Source organism: Sorex fumeus, unplaced genomic scaffold (assembly GCF_029834395.1).
Source record: "Sorex fumeus unplaced genomic scaffold, SorFum_2.1 ptg000178l, whole genome shotgun sequence".
Lineage (NCBI taxonomy): Eukaryota > Metazoa > Chordata > Mammalia > Eulipotyphla > Soricidae > Sorex > Sorex fumeus.
In genome coordinates this window covers 359,714-383,210 of record NW_026606235.1, presented here as the reverse complement: position 1 = coordinate 383,210, position 23,497 = coordinate 359,714, and the positions used below count along the sequence as shown (strand labels likewise).

At 50.7% G+C, this 23,497-nt stretch overlaps 1 protein-coding gene across 1 annotated transcript in view; it reads left to right on the top strand.

Annotated features, from left to right (window-relative positions):
* The window catches only part of LOC130017145 (tyrosine-protein kinase HCK), a 49,370-nt gene that overhangs the window by 13,879 nt on the left and 11,994 nt on the right, over positions 1–23,497 (top strand). Inside the window, exons 2-8 of the mRNA XM_056107848.1 lie at positions 2,643–2,757; positions 6,647–6,689; positions 7,098–7,194; positions 7,991–8,089; positions 11,326–11,429; positions 16,424–16,573; positions 16,806–16,958. Of these exons, the coding sequence (XP_055963823.1) occupies positions 2,644–2,757; positions 6,647–6,689; positions 7,098–7,194; positions 7,991–8,089; positions 11,326–11,429; positions 16,424–16,573; positions 16,806–16,958 (760 nt within the window). The 5' untranslated portion in view covers position 2,643. The remainder of the gene's footprint in view (positions 1–2,642; positions 2,758–6,646; positions 6,690–7,097; positions 7,195–7,990; positions 8,090–11,325; positions 11,430–16,423; positions 16,574–16,805; positions 16,959–23,497) is intronic.

Below are 23,497 nucleotides of genomic sequence, written 5' to 3'. Positions count from 1 at the left end.
TCGGCTGCGTGCAAGACCTACCTACTGTCCCGCTGTACTATCACTCCGGCCCTATATATGTGTTTAACAAGATGAGTCTAACTGTATTCTCACTGCCTTAGAAGAAAGTGTGACTGCAGAGACAAGGAAATACTTCAGTGTGTGGTCACTTGGGTCCTGTCTGCTTAGCCCAAACCGACATGCATTTTGGGAAAGAAATGAAATATTTCTGTTGCTTATGCAATGAAGAGTTGACTCTACTCAGGTCAATGTGGTTTTCTTGAGGGTTTTTGAATTTTATTACCCATTAACAGCATCTGTCAATTTTTTAAAATGTCCCTGAATTGTGGTCCAGAGTGGTAGCGGGTAGGGTGCTTGCCTTGCATGCTGCCAGATTTGATCCCTGGCACCCCATATGGTCCTCCAAGCCCACCAGGAGTGATCCCTGAGCTCAGAGCCAGGAGTGAGCCCTCCCCCCTTTTCTGAATTTTGAGATAGTGGCTGCCACGGTCAGATACAAATGAAGGTGTTCCTGCAGTGAGTGGGGCTCAGTGCCCTGTTCCCATAGCTCATGCTCCATCCAGTAGCCAGTGGGATTATTTCAGAAACCAGTGAGGGCCGAGGAGATGGCTCAAAGGACTGAGTGCATGCTCTGCTTGTGGGAGGCCTGGGTTCGATCCCCAGTACCACTTGTCTGCCTAAGCACCACTGGGAACAATCCCCAAGCACTAAGCCATGAACCTCTGACACTGCTGAATGTGATCCCAATGTAAAACAAAAACAAAACCAGTGATTCAGGGGCTGGAGAGATAGTACCATGGGCAGGGCACTTGCCTTGCATGCTGCCAGCCTGGGTTCCAGTCCCTGGCACCCCCTATGGTCCCCCTGAGCCCACCAGGAGTGATCCCTGAACATAGAGCCAGGAGTAAGCTGTCGAACTGTCAAACACTGCCCTCCCGTTGTTCATCGATTTGCTCGAGCAGGCCCAGTAACGTCTCCATTTTGAGACTTGTTACTGTGTTTGGCATATTGAATGTGTCACGGGTAGCCAAGCTTTGCCGTGCGGGCGAGATACTCTCCGTAGCTTGCTGGGCTCTCCGAGAGGGGTGGAGGAATCGAACCCGGCTCGGCTGAGCTGGCTGCACGCAAGGCGGATGCCCTACCGCTGTGCTATTGCTCCAACTGAGCTGGAGCACCGGGCTGGAGCGATAGCATAGGAGTAAGCTGTGGCCTAAAATGAAAACAAACAAACAAAAAAACCCCCAAAATCCCGAGTCATTGAATTCCATAATTCTCTCACCTGAGCCTTGCCACAATTTATTGTCATTTTAGGATTGATGATACAGATTCTTCATGGCTTATCTGAGCTATGGCATCCTGGTCACAGCCAGGTCCATCTTGCCTGGGATTTCAGGGCACACTCTGTCCTCTCACTGCACACTCTGTGCTCTCACTATTTCCGAGCACACGCTGGCCTCAGGACCTTGGCACTTCCATTAATATTCCGTGTTCCTTCAATATTCCATGACTGGTTCCGTGGAGTCATGTAGGTCCCAGGTGACAATCACCTCCTCGGAGAGGCCTTCCCTGACAGCCCTGTCTAAAGGGACACCCCATGCAGTGTGGCCCCTCATATTCTCTTCCGCGGTCATACCCAGCAGTAAATGTATCTTGTCATTCACTCGTTTGCCCGAGTCTCCTGTTCACGGTCACTGTGTTACTGTAAAAGTAAAGCCTGCTGGTCCCGTTCGTGGTTTAGAAAAGTGCTCTGTCGTGTTTGCTGAGCGAATGAACGGACCAATGGCCGAATCATCCAGGAGAAAAGGGAGGGAAAGGGAGGCAGAGGAAGCAAGAGGAGAAGTAAGAAGTTGTTATGGGGCTGGAGTGATAGCACAGCAGGGAGGGCGTTTGCCTTGCATGCAGCCGACCCGGCTTCGATTCCCAACATCCCATATGGGCCCCTGAGCACTGCCAGGAGTAACTCCTGAGTGCAGAGCCAGGAGTAACCCTTGTGCATCACCAGGTGTGACCCAAAAAGCAAACTAACTAACTAAATAAATAAAAAGTTGTTATAAAGTGAGCCCAGGCATCAGCTGCTTCGGCTATTCAAGTTGTTTGAACCATGTTCTGTGACCTCATCTTTGTCCTCGAATATGAAGCAGTGGTTCAATGACGGATTCCTCTTTTACTTTCCTGTTGGTTTGAGACAGATGCTGGGCTGAGTTTCTCTTGGTGCTTGTGCTTTCTCATTTTTCCAACACTCTGAGCGGTTTTTGTCCCCACTTTGCTGATGCGACCCAGGGCCGGGGGGGGGGGGGCCGGTGATGGTGAACCACCAGGCCAGGCTCAGAGACGATTGTTTTGCCCCGTCACCCCTCGTCTCTGCAGCTTCCCCTTAGGATTACGCTCATCCTCATGGCTGGTAGTCCCAACAGACCACCCATCGCAGGGCGTCCCTGGTCGCCTGACTGAAAACATGTCGGCTCTGGGGGGCACAGGGCACATGTGGACGTGGGACGGGCCAGGGAAGGCAGGGGCTACCCGAGCTCCAGGTGTTGACGGTGGGTGTGTGGGAAAGGCAGAGGGCGGTGGAAGTTAGGGGGGAACCTATCGGGGGACCTAGGAGCCCCACGGGGGGCTCACTTCCCTTCTCTCTGCCGCAGCATGGGGTGCATGAAGTCCAGATTCCTCCAGGAAAGGAGCAAAGCCTCAAAAACACAGGTCAGCACCAAACCAGAAAGCCCCGTGTATGTGCCGGACCCCATATCAGGCAAGCGGGTGAGTAAAGGGGGGTGTGTGTCTGGAGGACCAGCTAGTGGACGTTGTCCCCAAATACCTCTCCATCCCCTTGTTTTCCCGTGGGGACAAGCACTTGGGTGGATGGGACTGGCCAAGGGCCGCGCCGTAACTGGCCAGGATGCATCTATGTTGAGCACTCAGGGCCAAGACCTCAATTCTTTTTTTTTTCTTTTTGGGTCACACCCAGCGATGCTCAGGGGTTCCTCTTGGCTCTGCACTCAGGAACTACTCCTGGCGGTGTTCGGGGGACCCTATGGGAATTGGGAATTGAACCCAGGTCTGCCATGTGCAAGGCAAAGGCCCTATCCGCTGTGCTGTCGCTCCAGCCCCAAGACCTCAATTCTTGTCCTGCCCCCAGGCCAGCAGCCTGCGTGCCTGTGACTAGGTCCCAGTGACTAATGCCACTGGGGATGGGGCAGGAGCTTCGGCTGTGCTGAGAACTGTCTGTGAGCCGGCTCACTGAGATCGCGCTGAAGACACGGCACCTTGGCCATGTATGCCGCCACTGGCAACTGCAATGGTGATGGCACAGCCGTGCCTCTGGGGAAACGCCAGCAGGAGCAGCCAGAGGGAGAATCCACCCAGGGGCTGGTCTCAGCGCTTTTGGGCTGCCAACACCTTTCCTCCTCACGGTCGTCCCATTGCCGCTCCCGGTCACTGTGGTGCCACTGTGATGGAGGAAGCAAGGAGGGATGGAGTGACTCACGAGGACCGCGTGGTCGGGAAGGGAAGAGCCAGGATCCGGTCAGACCGGGCGGGAACAAGAGTAAGAGAGGCAGAGGCGGCAGCTGCTGCTTAGGAACGGGAGAGTCACAAGAAGGGAGTAACAGGAGGGAGGGGGCAGTGATCAAGGTAGTAACTGATGTAGTAGTAATAGAAGCATTAGGGGTGACCATAGCAGTGGTAATAATGGCAGTAATAGTGGAAATGGGGGGGGCTGGAGCGATAACACAGCGGGTGGGGCATTTGCCTTGCACTTGGCCGACCCAGGTTCAATTCCCAGCATCCCCTATGGTCCCCCGAGCACCGCCAGGAGTAATTTCTGAGTGCAGAGCCAGGAGGAACCCCTGTGCCTTGCTGGGTGTGACCCAAAAAGCAAAAAAAAAAAAAAAGTGGAAATGGGGGTAGTCACAGTGGTGAGGTGGTAATAACAGGAGGAAAGGGAGTGGTCAGATGGCTGGAGCAATAGCACAGCGGGTAGGGAGTTTGCCTTGCACGCGGCCAACCTGGGTTCGATTCCCAGCATCCCATATGGTCCCCTGAGCACCGCCAGGAGGAATTCCTGCGTGCAGAGCCAAGAGCAACCCCTGAGCATTGCCGGGTGTGACCTAAAAAGAAAAAAAATGGAGTGGTCATAGTGATGGCGATTAGCAGTGGTCAGGGGGTGGCAATGATGGTTGTAATAGAGGTGGGAAGAGTAGGAGTCATGGGTTGGTGCCAACAGGAGTAATAGCGGTGGTAATCCAGGTCATAATAGAGCTCACAGCAGTGGGAGTGGCTGAGGCTGTGAGAAGCAGCCCCTTCTACAGAGGCATTTTGGTGGTCCTGAGAGCCATTGTGGCCGCAGTGCCAGGCTCCAGCCCCGGGCATGTCTGTGTCGCCTCTCCTCAGCGCGACCAGGCAGGGAGCAGCACAGGGAGATGCTGGCTCAGAGTGGGTCACACTCCCAGGCATGCTGGAGCCCTAAAGTCGGAACTTCTTCCTCCTCTGGGGTCCTTCCTCTAGTTCACCCCTTATTTGCTGTGTCCAGGGATGCTGATTGCCTCTGGACGCAGGGGTGCTCCCCTCTTGGGGCACAGGAAATGACTCCTCCTGTTGGCTGACCAGAGCTTCTCACCCCAATAATACGCTTAACCACCCCCGACTCCCCCTCCATAGTGCCCCTCACGCAGCCCTTCCCTTGGCCAACAAGAGCCTGTGTCAACTGACCTTCCTGCCTGCTCCTTCGTGTCCTCCCAACGGCCGCTGGCGCCTTCCCTGGGGACACTGAGCTGACCCTGAACCTAACTTGCTCCCAGGTCTGCTCCATCCCTGCTCAGCTTTCCCAAGACCCTGCAGCTGGCCCCAAAGGGATTGAGAGGGTTTCCCCCACCCGGTTCTGGGGATCTTCTCTGAGGGGAGTTAGTGTCTCCCAGGTGTCCAAGGCCAAGAGCAGAACTTATAGCCCAGGAAACCCGGATTCTTGCACTGACTGTGCCCAGAATGCAGGGTCTGGCTTTCAGCTTCTTCACACCTTGATGTGCACTCTGCAGTCTGTGCCCATTAATCCAGAGCCACGAGTGAGCTCCCGAGGGCGCGTGCCAATACCAACCTGTGAAACTTTCCACTGGTGGCCCCTTTCTGCTCAAAAATTTTGCTTGTTTGTTTTGGGGCTACACCTGGCGTTGCTCATGAGTTCTAACCTAGATGGGGCTACACTCTTGGCTCTGCACTCTGGGATCACTCCTAGCAGGGCTTGGGGGACCATATAGGAATGCCAGGGATCAAACTTGGGTTAGACACATGCAAGGCAAATACCTTACCCACTGTACTGCCACTCCAGCCCCTCTGCCCAGGAAATTTTTACACAACCTGGGGTGTAGAATACATTGGTTTGTTCTTTCTGCCTTGCCACAGGGAGCTTAGGTTTATTGGGTTACTCCCATCACAGTGCTCCCATTCCTCTGTGTTTATTTGGAACCTCTTTCTTTGTGCTCTGTTAACTTGTAAATATTGCTTTTCTCTTCTCCTCAAGTCCTTTGCATAGTTAATTCAGAGCAATGTTCTTTTTGTATAGACACAGGAAGACAGTTAATGCTATACTTTTGTAACTTGGAACTTAATTGACTCCAAATGATATTCACTCCTGGGCATCTGTTCTCTTTACTTAAGCCTCAGGAGCCCTTACTTCTTAGCACCCCAAAAGCAGAGTCCTGATGAGGGACTGAATGGATCCAGGGCAAGCTGTGAGTTACCCAGACATTGTAATGGGCCTGGCCAAAGCGCCGTAATACTTAACTATAAGTAAGAGCATGGTCATGGACAAATTCTGTCAAGACCCAAAAAGTAACATCTAGGTTAGAACTCTTCTAGGATTAGGAAAGATTAATCTGGCCTGGAGCGACAGCACAGCGGGTAGAGTGTTTGCCTTGCACATGGCCAACTAGTGTTCTATTCCTCCGTCCCTCTCAGAGAGCCTGGCAAGCTACCAAGAGTATCTGGCCCACACGGCAGAACCTGGCAAGCTCCCCGTGGCGTATTCGATATGCCAAAAACAGTAGCGACAAGTCTCACAATGGAGACGTTACTGGTGCCTGCTCGAGCAAATTGATGAACAAAGGGAGGACAGTGCTACAGTGCTAATCTGGCCTGAACACTATAATCTGAGATCTATAGTAAGACCTCCCCAGGAGAGCCACTCTACAAGCTCAGTGTATCTCTTCCTGTGTCTATACAAAAAGGACATTGCTCTGAGTTAACTATGCAAAGCACTTAAGGAGAAGAGAAAAGCAGTATTTACAAGTCAACAGAGTCTGATCAGGAGACAAAGGTAATTGACAGGTTGGGGGAGCAATCAACAAACCCCAGCTCCCTGCAGCCAGGGAGGAAGGGTAAACCAATCTTATCCTACGCTGGGGCACATAGCTCTAGAAAACAGGTCTAATTGATAATGAATCATAAAGGAATTTATTTTAAAAGTTCTACGACCCGGTCCATGTGAGCTGACGGCGCACAGCTTGGGGAGGTAGAGACTGGGGGCTGCCCCCAGCCTTCCCGCCTCTGCTCTAACCCCAGTGCTCGGAGGAAACACTCCTGGATCTCCTGGTCAGCACTGACCTTCTGCAGCAACCACACTCGGATTTTCACCCCGTTTCTTTCTTCCCTACAGAAGGCTAGTAGTTACAACAGCAACCCGCCGGGGTCCACGGAGGGTAAGTGGCCACTGGGTGCGCAGCGAGGCCTGTGGTAGGTAGAGGGTTCAGGCAGCTTCTCCACTAGAGAGACTGGCGGTAACATCCAGGGGCCGAAATCAACCTTGAGTGTCCCCTAAGTTACCCTCCCCTCTTCCCCCCCGGGCACAGGTCACTGCATCTCTGTGACACTGTTCTGTTTCGTGGATGAAATACTGGTAACTGCAGGCTGGTACCCTGCATGCCAGAAAGAGCAGGAGACAGACGTGTCCATGGGTCCAGGGCAGTGCGAGGGCTGTCGGGTGGGCTAAGGAGGGACGCAGATGCAGACCTCAGCGGGGTGGGAAGCACCTCAGCACTGCGGGGGTTCTAGAGAGGACACACAGCACAGCACAGGCCCTCCTTCCCCACGTATCTCTCTTCCCACAGGCTCCGATGATGTGGTGGTCGCCCTGTATGACTATGAGGCCATTCACCATGAGGACCTCAGTTTCAAGAAGGGGGACAAGATGTTGGTCCTGGAGGAGTAAGTCCCATCCCTGCCTCCTCCGACCTACAGACTTCCAAGGCCCGATCCAGCCCCTTTATGCTTCAGTAGAGACCCTGATGGACTAGCTCCCGCAAGAGTGAAGGCTAATGCAGGCTGGTTGTCGGTGGGGAGGCCGGCCTTGCCCGCAGCCTGGATGAGAGCCCCCGGCTGCAGCAGGGATGCAGACAGACCAGGAGGTGCCCGTGAGGACCTGAAGACTTGCCGTGTGGACAGTCTGGGGCATGGCTCCATACTCCCAGTGCTCTGGGCTCTGCATCTCCATCTTCAGGGATCCGACCGCTAACACCCCCATCCCGGGGTCCTGGGACCTCGCTGAACCACCCCTTGGGTCTGGCAAGGAAGCTTACGCTCATGAGGGCAGAGAGGGTCATGGACCTTAGCTGCAGTTCAGTGCTTGATTTTTTTTGGGGGGTGGGGGGCTTTTTGGGTCACACCCGGCAATGCACAGGGTTTGCTCCTGGTTTGTACACTCAGAAATTACTCCTGGCAGTGTTCGGGGGACCATATGGGATGCTGGGAATCGAACGCGGGTCAGCCCCATGCAAGGCAAATGCCCTACCCGCTGTGCTATCGCTCCAGCCCTGATTCCAGGAGCTCTTGATAGAAAGCTCCGCACCCTAAATTGGGGTGTTCTGCTGGGAACCGGGACGGGGTGACCCTGACCCGATCAGCTTCCTGGGAGTTGGGGATATTCTCAGCCAATGCTAATGGGACCCCACAGGGAGCGGAGGAACCCTTCTGCCCTCTGACCCTCTTGCACTCTGTCTCACAGGTCCGGGGAGTGGTGGAAGGCTCGGTCCCTGAGCTCCCAGAAGGAGGGCTACATCCCAAGCAACTATGTCGCCCACGTGAACTCTCTGGAGACAGAAGAGTGAGTGTTCCCTTCTCTCCCCGCGCCCTTCCCAAGGGAGCACCCGCTTTGGTGCTGGCCCTTGGGGTGTGGAACACTCTTGGAGAGCTGTGTGCTGGCTGCAGGTGGAACATGGAACCTCTCTCTCTCTCTCTCTCTCTCTCTCTCACTCACTCTCGCTCATTCTCTTGCTCTTGCTCTCGCTCTTGCTGTCTCTTGCTTGCTCTCTCTTTCGCTCTCTTGCGTTCTCTCTCTCTCTCTCTCTCACTCTGAAGTTGGACATATTCTCCTCTGAACTCTTCACTCTAGCAAAAATTATCTTGTTTCCATGCTTGATGCACTTGTTTACTTCCCCACTTAGAATGGGAGCATGTGACGACAGGGACCTGTCTGTCCCCGCCTACATCTCTGGCCCAGGCTGGCCTATAGGAGGAGGTCAGTACATATTTGTTGGATGAAGTCAATGGGTCATGTGAAGGAGGGTCTCCTGAATATGGGAGCGAGCTCACACCTGTCCTTCATTTCTCATTCGGTCCATTCAAGAACTAGGAATCTCACCGTGTGACCATGCCCTGTGCCAGGCAGGGGGCTGAAGAACAAATGAGACACAGCGCCTTTTCTTAAGGGACTCTCTGTAACTCACCTTTGGATGCACGTTCTTTTTTGTGTCTAGCTTGGCTCTGAAAAGTTTTACTTCATCCATCCATCCATCATCCATCCACATCCATCATCCATCCATCCTCCACCCATCCTCTAACATCTTTCCATCCTCCATAATCTATGTATCCATCCATCATCTGTCCATCCTTCATCATCCTTCCATCTTTCTTCGTCCTTTTATCCTCCAACATACATACATCCTCCATCATCCACATGTTCATCCATCATCCATTCATCCTTCATCAATCTTCCATCCTCTGTCATCCTTCCATCCTCCATCAACCATCTCTCCTTCCTCACCTATCCGTCTGTCATTTACAGACACTACTAACCACCCTCAGGACCTCCCCACGGCTCCCAGGATGGAGACATTCAGTGTGGTAGGGGAGACTGAAAGGTAAAGAGGAGCCTTGAGTGAGAGGGAGAGTGACAGTAGATCCAGTTCCGAACCCGCTAATCAGGACATTGGAAAATGACAATCCTGGGGTGGGAGAAATGGTACAGGGGTTAAGGCCCTGGCCTCGCATCCCACTGACCCCAATTTGAATCCCCAGCACCACAAATGAGCCCCCAGGTCAAACCGAGGGCGGAATGGTCACTCCTAATCACAACCAGGAATTATTCCTGAGCACTATTAAGGATAGTACTAAACCATACAGGAATTGAAGGAGACGAAAAAGGAGGAGGAAAATGACATTCCTTGTGGTTTTATTGACTCCGCCTCCTCCTCGAGCTCAATGGGATTGTAAAATGCTTATCTGGTAACAATGAGCGCACGTCTGGGCTTCCCCCATCCTGGAGTCCCTCTCCTTTTAGTGTCCAGGAAGCCTCTCTGACCTGTGAGCACTCCCCAACTGGAGGAGGAGGAAGTCCTCTCTTCTGCTGACCCTCTGCCCAGGCTTCTCCCCAGCGCTCCCTCAATTTTGCTGGGTGCAGGAGTGGAGGGTGTCTTGGCTGCTGTTTTCTCCTATATTTTCTCCTTGGGCATCTGGAGTGCTGCTCTCAGGTTCTAGACAATCACTTAGAGCATCCTTTCATTCACTGCATAGCACCTCATAGCAGCCGTGAGCCGGAATTATTCCTCTAGGGAAAGGGCAGTGCCAAATGGAGAAGGTAGAGTGAAGGCGAGTATGGTGGGTTATCACGCAGACGAAAACAGCCTAACGAGCTGCTTCGCAAATTCCAGCATTTCAGCATCACCCAGAGAACAGGTTAAGAGACTGGCTTGGAGCAATCAGGCAAGGAAAGAAACAAGGGAAAGAGGGCCAGAGAGCGCGAGTATTGAGCCTAAGGCGCTTCTCTGATATATGACTAACCCCGGTTTGATCTCCACAATCCCCGTCGTGCGTATGGTCCCCCAAGCACCACGAGGAGAGACTTCAGAGCACAGAGCCAGAAATAAGGCCTGGGCCCTGCCAGGTGTGCCCCCTCAAAACAAAAAGATGCTGGGAAAACTGGAAACGCGTGCAAAAGCATGAAACTGGACCACTCTCTCACACCATGAACAAAGTTCACTATTAAAGACAAGATCTTAGGCCTGAAATCGCAAAATACGCGTTTTTTCATATGTTGGCACCATAGTATGTATTTCAGCAGTGTCTTTGGGGCTTCAACTCCAAAAGCAAAAAAATACAAAACAATAGAAATTACAAAACAACGAACACTTTTCCACAGTGCAAAAAAACTATTATTACAACAAAAAGACCCCATTGAATGAGAGGAAATGTGTGTATACCACACATCCAACAAAGGCCTAATAACCTGGATTGTGAGAATCTTGTTTGTGGCTTAGAAATTCATGTTTTCTATGTTTTGGGTCACATCCAGCGGTATTAGGTTCTTTCTCCTGGCTCTGTGCTCAGGGATTACCTCTGGTATGGCTCAGGGAACCAGGGTACTGGGGATGGAAACTTAGTTGGCCATGTGCAAAGAAAGCACCTTACGTGCCATACTTTCTCTTCAGTCCCCCAAAACATCTCATTTAAAATATATCAGCGTCAGCGAGATATTACAGTGGGGAGGGCATTTGCACACAGTCAATCAGGGTCTATTCCTGGCACCCCATCTGGTCCCCAAAGTCCCACCAGGAGTCATCCCTGAGCACTGAGCCATGAGTAAGTGCTGGATGAGATTCCTCTGTCCAAAAGAGAGGAACCATAGCGGTATTACAGGGGATAGGGTGTTTGCCTTGCATACCGTACCCCATATGGTAACACCCTGAGCACCACCAGGAGTAACCCCCCAAAAACAAAACAGAAAAAAATGAAAAGAAAAAAAAATCAAGTAAATACCAATTTCTTCCCCGAAGAATCTTTGAGGACTTTTTTTTTAAGTCACATCCAGTGGTGCTCAGGGATTACTCCTGGCTCTGCACTCAGAAACTGCTCCTGGTGGGCTCGGGGGACTATTTGGGGTGTTGGGGATCGAACCTGGGTCGGCCGTGTGCAAAGCAAATGCACTGCCCACTGTACTATCACCCTAAGCCCTCTTTGCGGACCGTTGATGTCCCTAGGATGGCTGTGTCCCATGTGGGGCAGGGAGGTGGAGGTTGTACTGTCCACTCTGGGTTCACATGTGCCTCCTCCTCTTTCCTCCAGGTGGTTCTTCAAGGGCATCAGCCGGAAGGATGCAGAGCGCCACCTGCTGGCCCCTGGCAATGTGCTGGGCTCCTTCATGATCAGGGACAGCGAGACCACCAAAGGTGCCTCTCCCACACACTACCCCCCCCCCCCCTCGCCGCACCACTCACCCAGCTCACCTGGGCTGCCAGGCTTTCTCATGCCCTTCGCCTGGGTGCTTCTGGCCCCCTGAACAACACCCTTCCAAAGCTCTGCTTCCCCACCATGAGTATTGTTTACAACACCCCTCAGTGGTGCCAGCCCTCCTATTCCTGTGACACAGGGCTCCTTTGTGGTATCCATCCGTGAGTTTGACCCAGGACCTGCTTTCCATGACCCTGCTGTGAGGGAGCGACCTGGTTCCAGAAAGTGCTGGTGGCTGGCTCATGTCCCCAGATGAATGAGGGCGAAAAGCAGGGTCCGGATTTTATGTTCTACACTTCACTGAGCGCTCTAGCCTCAAAACTGCTTGCTTGGTCCAAGTACATCAAGTCCCCTTACCCTGAGCAGTTTGGGGGACCTTGGTCAAATGCGTCTATCCCTGTCATCTTCGGCTTGACCCTGGATTCTTAAAGTGGTGTCTCTGTCTGTGGCTCAGATAAGGCCACTTGCTTTTTTATCTATCATATTGACACAAATCTGTCATATGTCAGCTTTACTTCTTCCCAGCCCCCAGAGCCAAGAAACAGAACAAAGAGGGAATATTAATATAGTCTGGGGTATCTCCTCTCCCCCACCCTGGACAGCAGCTGGGACAGGTCCATCCTACAGAGAAACCAAACAAACCAGTACAGAAGCCGGAGAGAAAGCACGAGACTTAAGCACTTGCCTTGGATGTTGCCAGTTGAATTTGGGATCCCTGGCACAGCCAGGGGCTAGTCCCTAATCCAGAGCCAGGCATAACTCCTGAACCCTGCCAGGTGAAGTCCCCCAAAAAAACAAAAGACAGAAAGGGGTTCTGGCCCACTGGCACAGTCCCTCCAGAGGTGCAGGCAGAGAGATGGGGGGGGGGGGTGCTGCTTTAAAGTGATGTCAGGAGCCTCGGAGCCCCGTTCTGCTGGTTTTTGGCTTCTGCTCTGTCTCCCAGCCTCCTCTTGACTGGGTTGATGGTTAGGAATGGGGTTCCGGGCCTGAGCCCCCATATACCGTGTAAATCCTAGATCTGCTGGTAGGTGAGTTAAATCATCTCCCCAAGCCTGCCTCCTTTACTTTTGGGCCACACCAGTGATGCTCAGGGGTCACTCCTGGCTCTGCACTCAGGAATTACTCCTGGCTGTACTCAGGAGACCGTATGGGAAGCCTGGGATCGAACCTGGGTCAGCCATGTGCAAGATCTTACCCACTGTACTATCACTCTAGCGCCAACATTGATGATATTCTAAAACCTCTATCTTGTGGGGTGGTTCAGACTCTGTAATGAACAATGTGAGTCACAAGAGTTCATGTAATTGTTACTCATTATTTCTTTTCATTCATTGTTCACTCACCCAGGTCCTTAGAATGGTCACCATTTATTCCTTACTAATTCCAGCCTCCCCCAAAACTTATGATGGTAGTGAAAACAGAGAGACAGGCTAATCATTGGCCTGAAAACACACAGCTTGCATCTGGTAGGTCTGAAAGAACTTGTGTTCCTAGTCTCTGTGATGCCATGGATATAAGCTCCCAAGGCTCTTGTAACCAAATATCACAGGCTTGGTGGCTTAATGCATGATGAATGTCTTTGTTTGCCATTCTGGAAGGCAGAGGTCCAGACTCAGGCTCACGGGGCTTAAGTCAAATTGTTTGCAAGGCAGGTTCCTTGTGGAAGCTTTAGGAAAGAATCTGTTTCCTAGACCCTTGAAGCTTCTAGATGTTTCCATATTCCTGGGCCCACTGTGACTCCTTTCTCATACCTCTCCCTCTTCTGGGTCTTCTTCTGCCATAACCTACTTTGGATTTTGACTGTCTTCCTTCACTAAGCACCTTTCTGATGACCGTGGACATACTGGATAAATTCAGTACATTCTTTCCTTAACAGATCCTTTGCCAGATCACTTCCTCAGAGTCTCTTTTTATTATCAAGAGTGCTTCTATCCAAGTTCTTTATTTTTGTTTTGGGGCCTCACCTGGTGATGTTTAGGTGCATATCTGCAGGCCCCAGAGATCAGACGTGTTGGGGCCGCCATTCAGAACCATAGCATCTCATGCTCACATGGACGTGTCAGGGATTATTTCACGGTCCTTGGGATTTCTCTCTGTTTGTCTTTTGTTTATTTGTTCCTTTCTGCATCCCATCTGCTTTGCCATATGAGTGGGGTGCCATGCTTTTCTTCAGAGGTAGGGAGATGGATCAAGGGATCGGCAGATACAAATTAAGCAGGAAGAAAACAGTGATGGGGATGTGAGCCAAGGTTTCCGAGTGCTTCCATCCAAGTTCTTTATTTTTATTTCGGGGCCTCACCTGGTGATGTTTAGGAATAACTCCTGGCTCTGAGCCCAGGAATCACTCCTGGAGGTGCTTGGGGGACCATATGGGATGCCAGGAATTGCACCCAGGTTAGCTGTGTACAGGGCTTTCTCCCTACCCACTGTATGGCATTTCCAGCCCCAACCATCCCAAGTTCTTTATTATCAGCAGTGAGGTAGAGAGCAGTAATTGTTAGTGCAAAGTGAATTCTTCCTGAGCTCATGAGTTCTTGAGAATTTTAGATTTACATGCAAAACTCAGAAGTAGGGCCAGTGAGATAGTATAATGGGTAAGGCCCTTTTGGGTTTTTATTTGTTTTTTTAATATCCTACCTGAAATTGTTACTCGTTATTTCTTTTCATTCATTCAGATTCAGGGAAATCAAAATTCCAGGGTTTAAAAAAAATTTTTTTTTTATTGAATCAGCGTGAGATACACAGTTACAAAGTTGTTCATGATTGGCTTTCAGTCATAGAATGTTCCAGTACCTATCCTTTCACCAGGTTACATTTCCCAACATCAATGTCCCCAGTTTCTCTCCCGCAACCCCTCCTATCCCCCAGCCCTATCCCACCTGCCTCTCTGGCAGGTACTTTTCTTCTTTCTCTCTCTCTCTCTCTCGGTCCCACTCTCTTTCCTTATGGGCATTATGATTTGCAATACAGGTACTGACAGGTTGTCATGTATATCCCTTTACCTGGAGCGATAGCACAGCGGTAGGGCGTTTGCCTTGCATGCAGCCAACATGGCCAACCCGAGTTCGATTCCTCCGCCCCTCTCGGAGAGCCCGGCAAGCTACCGAGAGTATTCGATATGCCAGACACAGTAACAACAAAGTCTCCAATGGAGACGTTACTGGGCCCGCTCGAGCAAATCGACGATCAACGGGAGGGCCTTTACCTTTACCTTATTATTATTATTATTATTATTATTATTATTGTTATTATCCCTTTACCTACTCTCACACTCAGTTCTTGTCCAGAGTAATTGTTTTCAATTATCATTGTCGTGGTGGTCCCTTCTCTATCCTAACTGTCCCCTCCCTGCCCCTCTCCTTTTGGCAAGCTTCCAGCTGTGGACCAGTCCTTTGTTTCTACTGTCCATTTGTTTCTACTGTCCTTTGTTTCTATTAGTCTCCTATTACATTTTTTTATATCCTACAGATGAGTCCAATCATTCTATGTCTGTCTCTCTCCTTTCGACTCATTTTACTCAGCATGATACTCTCCATCCATTTATAAGGGAATTTCATGACTTTATTTATCCCAGTGGTTGTGTGTAGTATTCCATTGTGTGGATGTACCCTAGTTTCTTTATCCAGTCGCCTGTTCTCAGGCACTCAAATTGTTTCCAGATTATGGCTATTGTGGGAGGTTCTGCAATGAACATCAAAGGGAAGATGTCATTTCTACTGTGCATTTTTGGGCCCCCGGAGTATATTCCCAGAAGTGATATAGCTGGGTCATATGGAAGCTCCATTTCTAGTTTTTTGAGGAATGTGCACATTGTTTTTGGCTCAGTTGGCATTCCCACTAACAGTGAATAAGGGTCCCTCTTTCCCCGCATCGGTGCCAGCACTGGTTGTTCTTGTTCTTTTTGATGTGTGCCAGTCTCTGTGGTGTGAGATAATATCTCATTGTCGTTTTGACTTGCATCTCCCTGATGATTAGTGATGTAGAGCATTTTATCATATGGCTGCACATGGCTGACCTGGTTTCTGTCCCAGTATCAGGTGTGGTATGGTACCCTGAGCCCCCGCTAAGAGTGATCCCTCAGCCTGGAGTCAGGAGTAAGCCACACCACTGGATGTGCCCCCCCAAAGAAAAACAAACCTCAGAATCTTAAGAAGTTAAGTGTCGGGCTGGAGAGATAGTCCAGTGGGTAGGGCACTTGTCTTCTTGTGGCCAATCGGGTTTGATCCCTGGCATCCCATATGGTGCCCCATGTACTGCCAGGAGTAATTCCTAAGCACAAAGTCAGAAGCAACCGCCGAGCATTGCCAGATGTGGCCCCCCAAAAAGTAGTTTACTGTATAGTTTAAGTAGGGGGAGTCCAGGTTCCTCACCATCGTCCAGTGTACGAAGTCCTAAATGCTGCGCGTCACCATATCTCACGTCCAGGGTACATGGCCTGGTCTTATTCCTAGGCCATTCTCTATCCATTGTACACTTTCCTAGTCTAAAATCTTATCACCTTGCCTCTGTAGAACTGTACCCCAGTGGTCCCCTGGCCTCTCATCTTTTCTAGTCTCCTGCCATGGCACGTGTACGTGGATGAGATCCCTGCTGTTCTGTCTGTCTGGGCAGAAGAGCACTTGCCTGGGTGGGGCTCCCTTTTACCAGGTGCTATCTCTCAGCCCAGCCATCCACTGGCTACTTTGATTGGATACCTATGATCAGTCATATAAATTAGTTCCGGGGGGCTCCACCCTCCACTCCCTTCCGGTCATAATGACTGTTTGCATCTTACAAATGAGGAAAGCGGCACAAAAGCAGCCAGGCCACTGCTCACTGGGTCCAGCTGCCAGTTGGGCCACTGGGGACCTCCCAGGGCCCTCAGGGTGCCGAGACAGACGACAGAACTCTAAGGTCACACTCCTGAATGCCTGATTTATCTCTGACCACTCAGGGAGCTACTCTTTGTCCGTCCGAGACTATGACCCCCAGCACAGGGATGCAGTGAAACATTACAAGATCCGGACGCTGGACAATGGGGGCTTCTACATCTCTCCGAGGAGCACCTTCAACACCCTGCAGGAGCTGGTGGCCCACTACAAGAGTGAGTCCTGACCAGGGCTGGTCTGCGGGGCCAGCGGGGGGGGAGCAGGGAAGGGGGTCCTGGCTCACAGAATCCTATACCAGGATGCACTGCGGCCTTACCCGGACCCTCCCAGGCACACTAAGGCTTTGAGATTCTCCTGAAACCTTTGCCCTGTGGGGCAGGACCACAGAGGGGGCACCTTTCCCCATCCCCCACCCTCCACCCCAACTGACCAGGGCCTTTGTTGCAGAGGGCAGCGACGGGCTGTGCCAGAAGCTGACGGTACCCTGCGTGTCCCCCAAGCCCCAGAAACCATGGGAGAAAGACGCCTGGGAGATCCCCCGGGAATCCCTCAAGATGGAGAAGAAGCTCGGAGCTGGGCAGTTTGGGGAAGTCTGGATGGGTAAGAGCCCCACGGACGGGAGTGGCCTGGCGGCCAGTGCTTCTGGGCAGATCCCAGGCATAGGGGAATGCCACCAGGGCAGAAGGACATTTGACTAAGAACCAGAGAGGGGACATCCCTCTGATAGCAAACCAAATCTTCCTGTTAATGCAAAGGCTGATTTGCCTTCAGGGCAAGATCTGCTAGCTCCAGAACTTTCTTCAGGGAAGCAGACTTGAGGAAGGAAGCTGCCACCAGCCTGGGGGCTGAGGGGGCCAGAGGCCTCGCTGCAGGATGAAAGTGTGGATAGGGAGTCCCAGGTGTGCTCAGCTTTGACAACTCCTGAACCAGCTGTTCAGCCAAAGAGCCACCTGCCTCCCCTATTTGACAACAGTGTGTGTGTGTGTGGGGGGGGGGGGTATCGTCCAGAAAAGCACCAAAAGAACAACTGACCTGACTGGAGAGATAGTACAGCTGGGAGGGCCTTGAACGCAGCCAACCTGGGTTTGCTTCCCGGCATCCCATATGGTCCCCTGAGCACTGGCTGGAGTGATTCCTGAGTGCAGATCCAGGAGTAAGCCCTGAGCATCGCCAGGTGTGCCCCCCCCCCCAAAAAAAGCACAACTGAGTAGAAAAGAGGGGCTTTATTGACAAAGAAACAACTTAAGTAAGAGAGGGTGTTCCCCAGAATGGGCTCGAGAACGTGGTTCAGAGAGAGGGAACCAAGCCCCAGAAACCTCTCAGTTTGCTGAGAGGTTTGCTTTCTATGCCAGGAGGAGAGAAGGAATGTTGCTGCTTTATTCATATGCTAAAAGGTTTTTCCAGAGATCATACATATTCATGAGGGATTCGTGCGTATTCATGAAGGAGAGCCTGAGCATGCGCAGTCAGGGAGCAGACCGAGACCCTAGCCTTTGTAAGGCAACCGGCAGAGACATCATCCCTAGTGTGTATGTAAGGCCGTGATGAGGAGGAAGGTGATGGGAGGTCAGGGCGAGCTCCGAGCTCCGTGCACTTTCAGTGCCGCTCCGTGCTGTCCCGCCCAGGAGCCAAACTTCTTATCAGAAGGAAAATATTTTCTTTTTCTTTTTTTTTTCCCAAGATATTAAGGGTCTTTTTTTTTTAAGAGCTTAAGTAGATATTATAAATACCGTCTCAAAGAGCAGCCTAGACATGAAAATTCTACCGGGAGAAATGGTAGTACAAAGTATTCTTGGCTTTCTGGGGTTTTGACCCATTTAGAACCAGAAGAATGTAAGGAGAAGGTGGGTTTGTCCCATAGTCCAAGGGACAAGCCTAGGGTTTTTAGGTTTTGTTTTTCCTACACTCAGAAGTTCCTTTTAAACTTGTTTATTTTATTTTAGAGGCTTTGAGCCACACCTAGCAATACTCAGGCTTACTGCTGGCTGTACTATTCGTGTATCACTCCTGGTGGTGCTTGGGGTCATATGCGGTGCCTCGATCCACCCTGTGCAGGGCAAGTGCTGTGACCGCTGGGCTGTCTTGACCCGAGTTCTATTCCCAGCATCCCATCTGGTCCCCTGAGCACCACCAGGAGGAATTCCTGAATGCAGAGCCAGGAGTAAACCCTGCACATTGCGGGGTGTGACCCAAAAAGCAAAACAAACAAACAAAACTCTCACAGGTGGAAGCTAGCCTCCCTTTACCCTTTCCACTCTGCCCTTCCATGTGTCTGGAAAATAATTCAACAGATGCAGGACAGATTCATTATCACTGTCCTCCCACTGTTCATCGATTTGCTCTAGCGGGCCCAGTAACATCTCCATTGTGAGACTTGTTGCTACTGTGTTTGGCATATCGAATACATCACAGGGGGCTTGCCAGGCTTTGCTGTGCGGGTGAGATACTCTCAGTAGCTTGCCGGGCTCTCTGAGAGGGTCGGAGGAATCAAACCCGGGTCAGTCGGGTCTGCCACGCGCAAAGCAAACGCCCTACCGTTGTGCTATCGCTCCAGCCCAACAAGACAGATGAATAAGAGAAAAGGAAACTGATGGCATGGAGTAATGAGACCTTTGATCTGTTTGCTCCGGTGACGTGATACAGTTTTTCGAAGGGGTAGGTGGTGATTCTGTTGGGAAGCAGAAACCCAGCAGAGTTTTGCAAATTAGAAGGAGGAAGTTTGTGTGATAACCAAGCTGGTAAAGCAGGTGCCAAACGTGTTTGAGACCCTGAATACAATTTCCAGCCCCAAATGACCACAACCCTGGACCTAAGACTCAGAGGTCAGACCCACATTGCTAGGCATGGCCCCTGTAAAAATAAATAATCACTTAATCACTTAACTTCCCGTTGGTCGTCGATTTGCTCGAGCGGGCGCCAGTAACGTCTCCATTTGTCCCTGTCGCGTGCTAGTGTAGCCCAATGGCATCTGTTCGCTCTGGGAACATGAAGGGCCTCAAACCGATCGTTCATGATCTTGACGAAGAAGTCTGACCATCTGGTAGGTGGGCGGCCACGCGGTCTTTTGACATCCCGTGGAATCCAGTTGGTAACAGCTCTAGTCCAGCTGTCGTCTTTAAATCTCATTACGTGACCAGCCCATCTGATTTTCGACACCTTGGCAAATGAGACAGCGTCCCTGATTCTTGATCGTCGACGGATGTCAGAACTCCGGATTCTTTCTCTCATTTGAGTGAAACGTGATATTCCAAGCATAGCTCTTTCTATTCTTCTTTGAGAGACCTGAATAGCATTCTCATCCTGTTTGCATAGGGCCCAGGTCTCTGAGGCATATATTAATGCAGGAAGAACAGTGGAATCAAAGAGATGTGCCCGGAGCCGGAGGTTCTTCGTCCTCTTAGCTATTTCTTCGACGTTCTTGAAGGCGTTCCAAGCCACTCTCTTCCTCCTGCGCAGCTCGGGTGCCAGGTCATTTGTCATGTTGACCTCTCGACCTAGGTACACATAGCTGTTGCATTCGGAGATGGTCGTTCCATTGAGAGCGAATGGGGCGTCAGGAACGAGGTTGTTTCTCATAAACATTGTCTTCGTAAGATTCAGCTGTAGTCCTACCTTTCCACACTCACGGTCAAAGTCGGCCAGCATTTGTGCCGCTTGGCTGATGTTTGGTGTTATTAAAACAATGTCATCAGCAAAGCGGAGGTGATGTAGTTGCCGACCATCTATCTTCACTCCCATTCCTTCCCATTCCAGTCGTCTCATGATGTTCTCGAGGGTGGCACTGAAGAGTTTCGGTGAAATGCTATCACCCTGCTGCACCCCTCTCTTGACATCAACGATCACTTCTTTGTAGAATGGTGAGATCCTGGTAGTGAATCCGCAATACAGCTCACGGAGGATCCTGATGTATTGGGCTTGAATGCCCTGATTGGCTAGGGCTTCAATGACCGCTTCCGTCTCAACAGAATCAAAGGCCTTCTTTAAATCAATGAACGTTAAACAGAGTGGCATCTTGAACTCCCGAGAAACCTCAATGAGCTTGGTTATCATGTGGATATGGTCGATGGTGCTGAATCCTTTGCGGAACCCGGCTTGCTCGCATGGTTGTCCTTCATCTAGTGTTCTGCCAATCCTATTTAGGATAACTCGAGTGAACAACTTGTAGATGACAGACAATAGGCAGATCGGGCGATAGTTGCCAATGTCATGGATGTCTCCCTTCTTGAACAGTAGTACGGTCCTGCTGGTTTTCCATTGGGACGGAACCTTGCATTCAGACAGGTAGCAAGTGAAGAGCCGAGCCAGTGTATTGATGAGTACTGACGGCAGGTTCTTCAGGTGTTCAGGTCTGACCTTGTCTGGGCCGGGTGCTGTTTGTTTCTTTACAGATGAAATGGCATGTCGGATTTCGGAAGGGAGAACGTTGGGAACGACATATCCATCCTGTGGAATTTGGTATGTCGGCAAGTGGACATGGCTATCGAAGAGATTTGAGTAGAAGTCATGGATAATCTTCTCCATTGCCGTTCTGGAGGATGTGATGGATCCATCAGGACGTCGGAGGGCAGTCATCTTGGTCTTGTAGTTGGCGAAGGACAGGCGGGCATTACGAATACTTTTCCCGGCTTCTGCCGCATCTACCAGTACTTCTGCTCTTCTCTCTTTGAGGTCTTCCTTGATCGCATCTCTGCACTGCTTTGCGAGCTCGGACGTTAGCTTGCGGTTGCCTGAGGCATGCGCCAAACCACGCTGGCGAATTAGCTCAAGAGTTTTCGAAGATAGGCGATTTTTTGTGGCTATCTCTCTTGGCGTTCCTTGCACATTCATGGAGGTGCTGAACCAGTCGATTGTATTCCTCGTCAATGTTGTCAACAATGGCATCTTCCCATGTTGCCGCAATAGTACCAAAGAGTTCCCAGTTGGTGGTCATTCTGGGAGTTCTCTTTTTGAACTTTGCAGCCCTTTCTCCCCGCTCTGTGAAGTAGAATTTTGCACGAAGGAGACGGTGGTCCGATCCCGTTCGAAATTTTGGGACAACAGCGACATCAGTCAGGCAAAACCATCGATTGAATATGATGTGGTCTATTTCGTTGTGGAATCGTCCACCGGGAGACTCCCATGTCCATCGTTTAGATTCTGCCTTCTGGAACTGTGAGTTACCATGAATGGTCTTGGTCGACATGATGAACTCAGATAGTCTCGACACTACTTCCACTACCCAGCCGTCGCCACACTCCAGGATGCTTTCCGGACCCGCGCGGCTAAATACCCATCTTCTGGAATTGTCGTACCGTATTTGATAGGGTTCAAATATGGTAACACCTACAAGGGTGATTAGAGGTCGCCCCAAAAGCCTCTATTCCTCTCGGAAAGACTGGCAAGCTAACGAGAGTATTCCGCCCACACAGAAGAGCCTGGCAAGCTATCCGTTGTGTATTCGATATGCCAAAACCAGTAACTACAACTGGTCTCATTCACCTGACCCTGAAGGCTTCACCGACATGGCAGCACTGAGAAGGATGAGAAAGGAGAGGCCGACGAAATCTCAAGGCCGACCTAGGCTGCCACAACGAAGGAAGACAAAAATGATCGTCTGTACTTTCAATGCACGTACGCTAGCATCAGATGCATCCATCAAGGACCTGATGGTACAAGCGCGAATGATCAAGTACGACATCATTGGTCCGACCGAGACAAGAAGGCACGAATCTCACCATGCCGTTTTCGACACTGGAGAAGAATTGTTCCTTGGAACATGCGATAAAAGAGGTGTTGGAGGCGTCGGTGTCCTTGTCAACACAAACTTGGCCAAGAGCATTGATTCATTCGAATGCCTAACAACCCGAATCGGACATTTACATTTGAATAGATGTGGCTCACTGCCTGCAGTTTCTATCTTAGTTGTCTACGCACCAACATCTCATGATGAAAGAGAAATCGAGAAGTTCTACATGGAGCTAGAGAAGTTCTATAAAGAAGACCACACCTTCTACAAGATCATTGTGGGTGATTTTAATGCCAAGATAGGACCGAGAAGATCAGCTGAAGAACTTCACATCGGGACCCATGGCCTAGAATGGAACGAACAGGGTGAGAGACTGTCTGAGTTCAAAAATAAATAAATAAATAAATAAAAAAATAAATCACAATTCAGCAGACGAAGGGGAATTCAGCAGGATTAACCACATAACTTCAAAAGCAGACTTTGGAGGGCTGGAGTGATATAGCACAGCAGGTAGGGCATTTATTTGGCTTGTATGTGACCGACCAGGGTTGGATCCCCGGCATCCCAGATGGTGCCCTGAGCACCACCAGGGATAATTCCTTGGTGGAGAGCCAGGAGTAACCCCTGGGTATCGTTGAGTGTGGCCCAAAAAGGGAAAAAGCAAACCTTTCAAGCCCTTGTCCTACCTGCAAGCCCACCAGAGAGGATTAATTTCCTGTTTTTTTTTTTCAGGTCACAGATAATTAAGTAAACCATCATCCCTTTTGTTTTTTTTTTTTTTGTTTTGGGGCTACCCACACCTGGTGGTGCTCAGGGGTCACTCCTGGCTCTGCACTCAGGAATCACTTCTCATGGTGCTCAAGGGACCATATGGGATTCCGGGGATCAAACCCAGGTCAGCCCTACCCACTGTACTATTGCACCAGCCCCAAACCATCATTCTTGAATCTGTTTTTGTCCAGTTGACTTCTATTCAAAGTAATCAGCATGCCACTTTGGCACTTTCGTGGGCCGCCTGCCTTTGGTCCTCCGAAAGGGTTGGCAGCTTTGCAGAGTTGAGGGGCAGACACAAGGCCTGGCCCCGGGCCTGTGCTGTTTCTGTGTCACGTTCCAAATGGCAATGAAGACAGTTGAGAGGTAAACAGTGAAGGAAAACAATGAAATAAGCTTAAATTCATGTATTTCCACTGCATTCAGAGCTCGCTGTGTGCCAGGCACTGATTTTTCTGCAGAGAAAATATGCAGAAGAAGGTCAGACAGGTCTGGAATTAAGAAAGAAACAAATACCAAACAAAAAGGGCTGGGCTGTGGCTCAGTGGTAGACCCCTTGCTTGCATGTGTGAGGTCCTGAGTTCAATCCCCGGGACAAGGAAGAATGGAAGGAACAGACTTTGCTCTTCAAGCCTGTGATTTT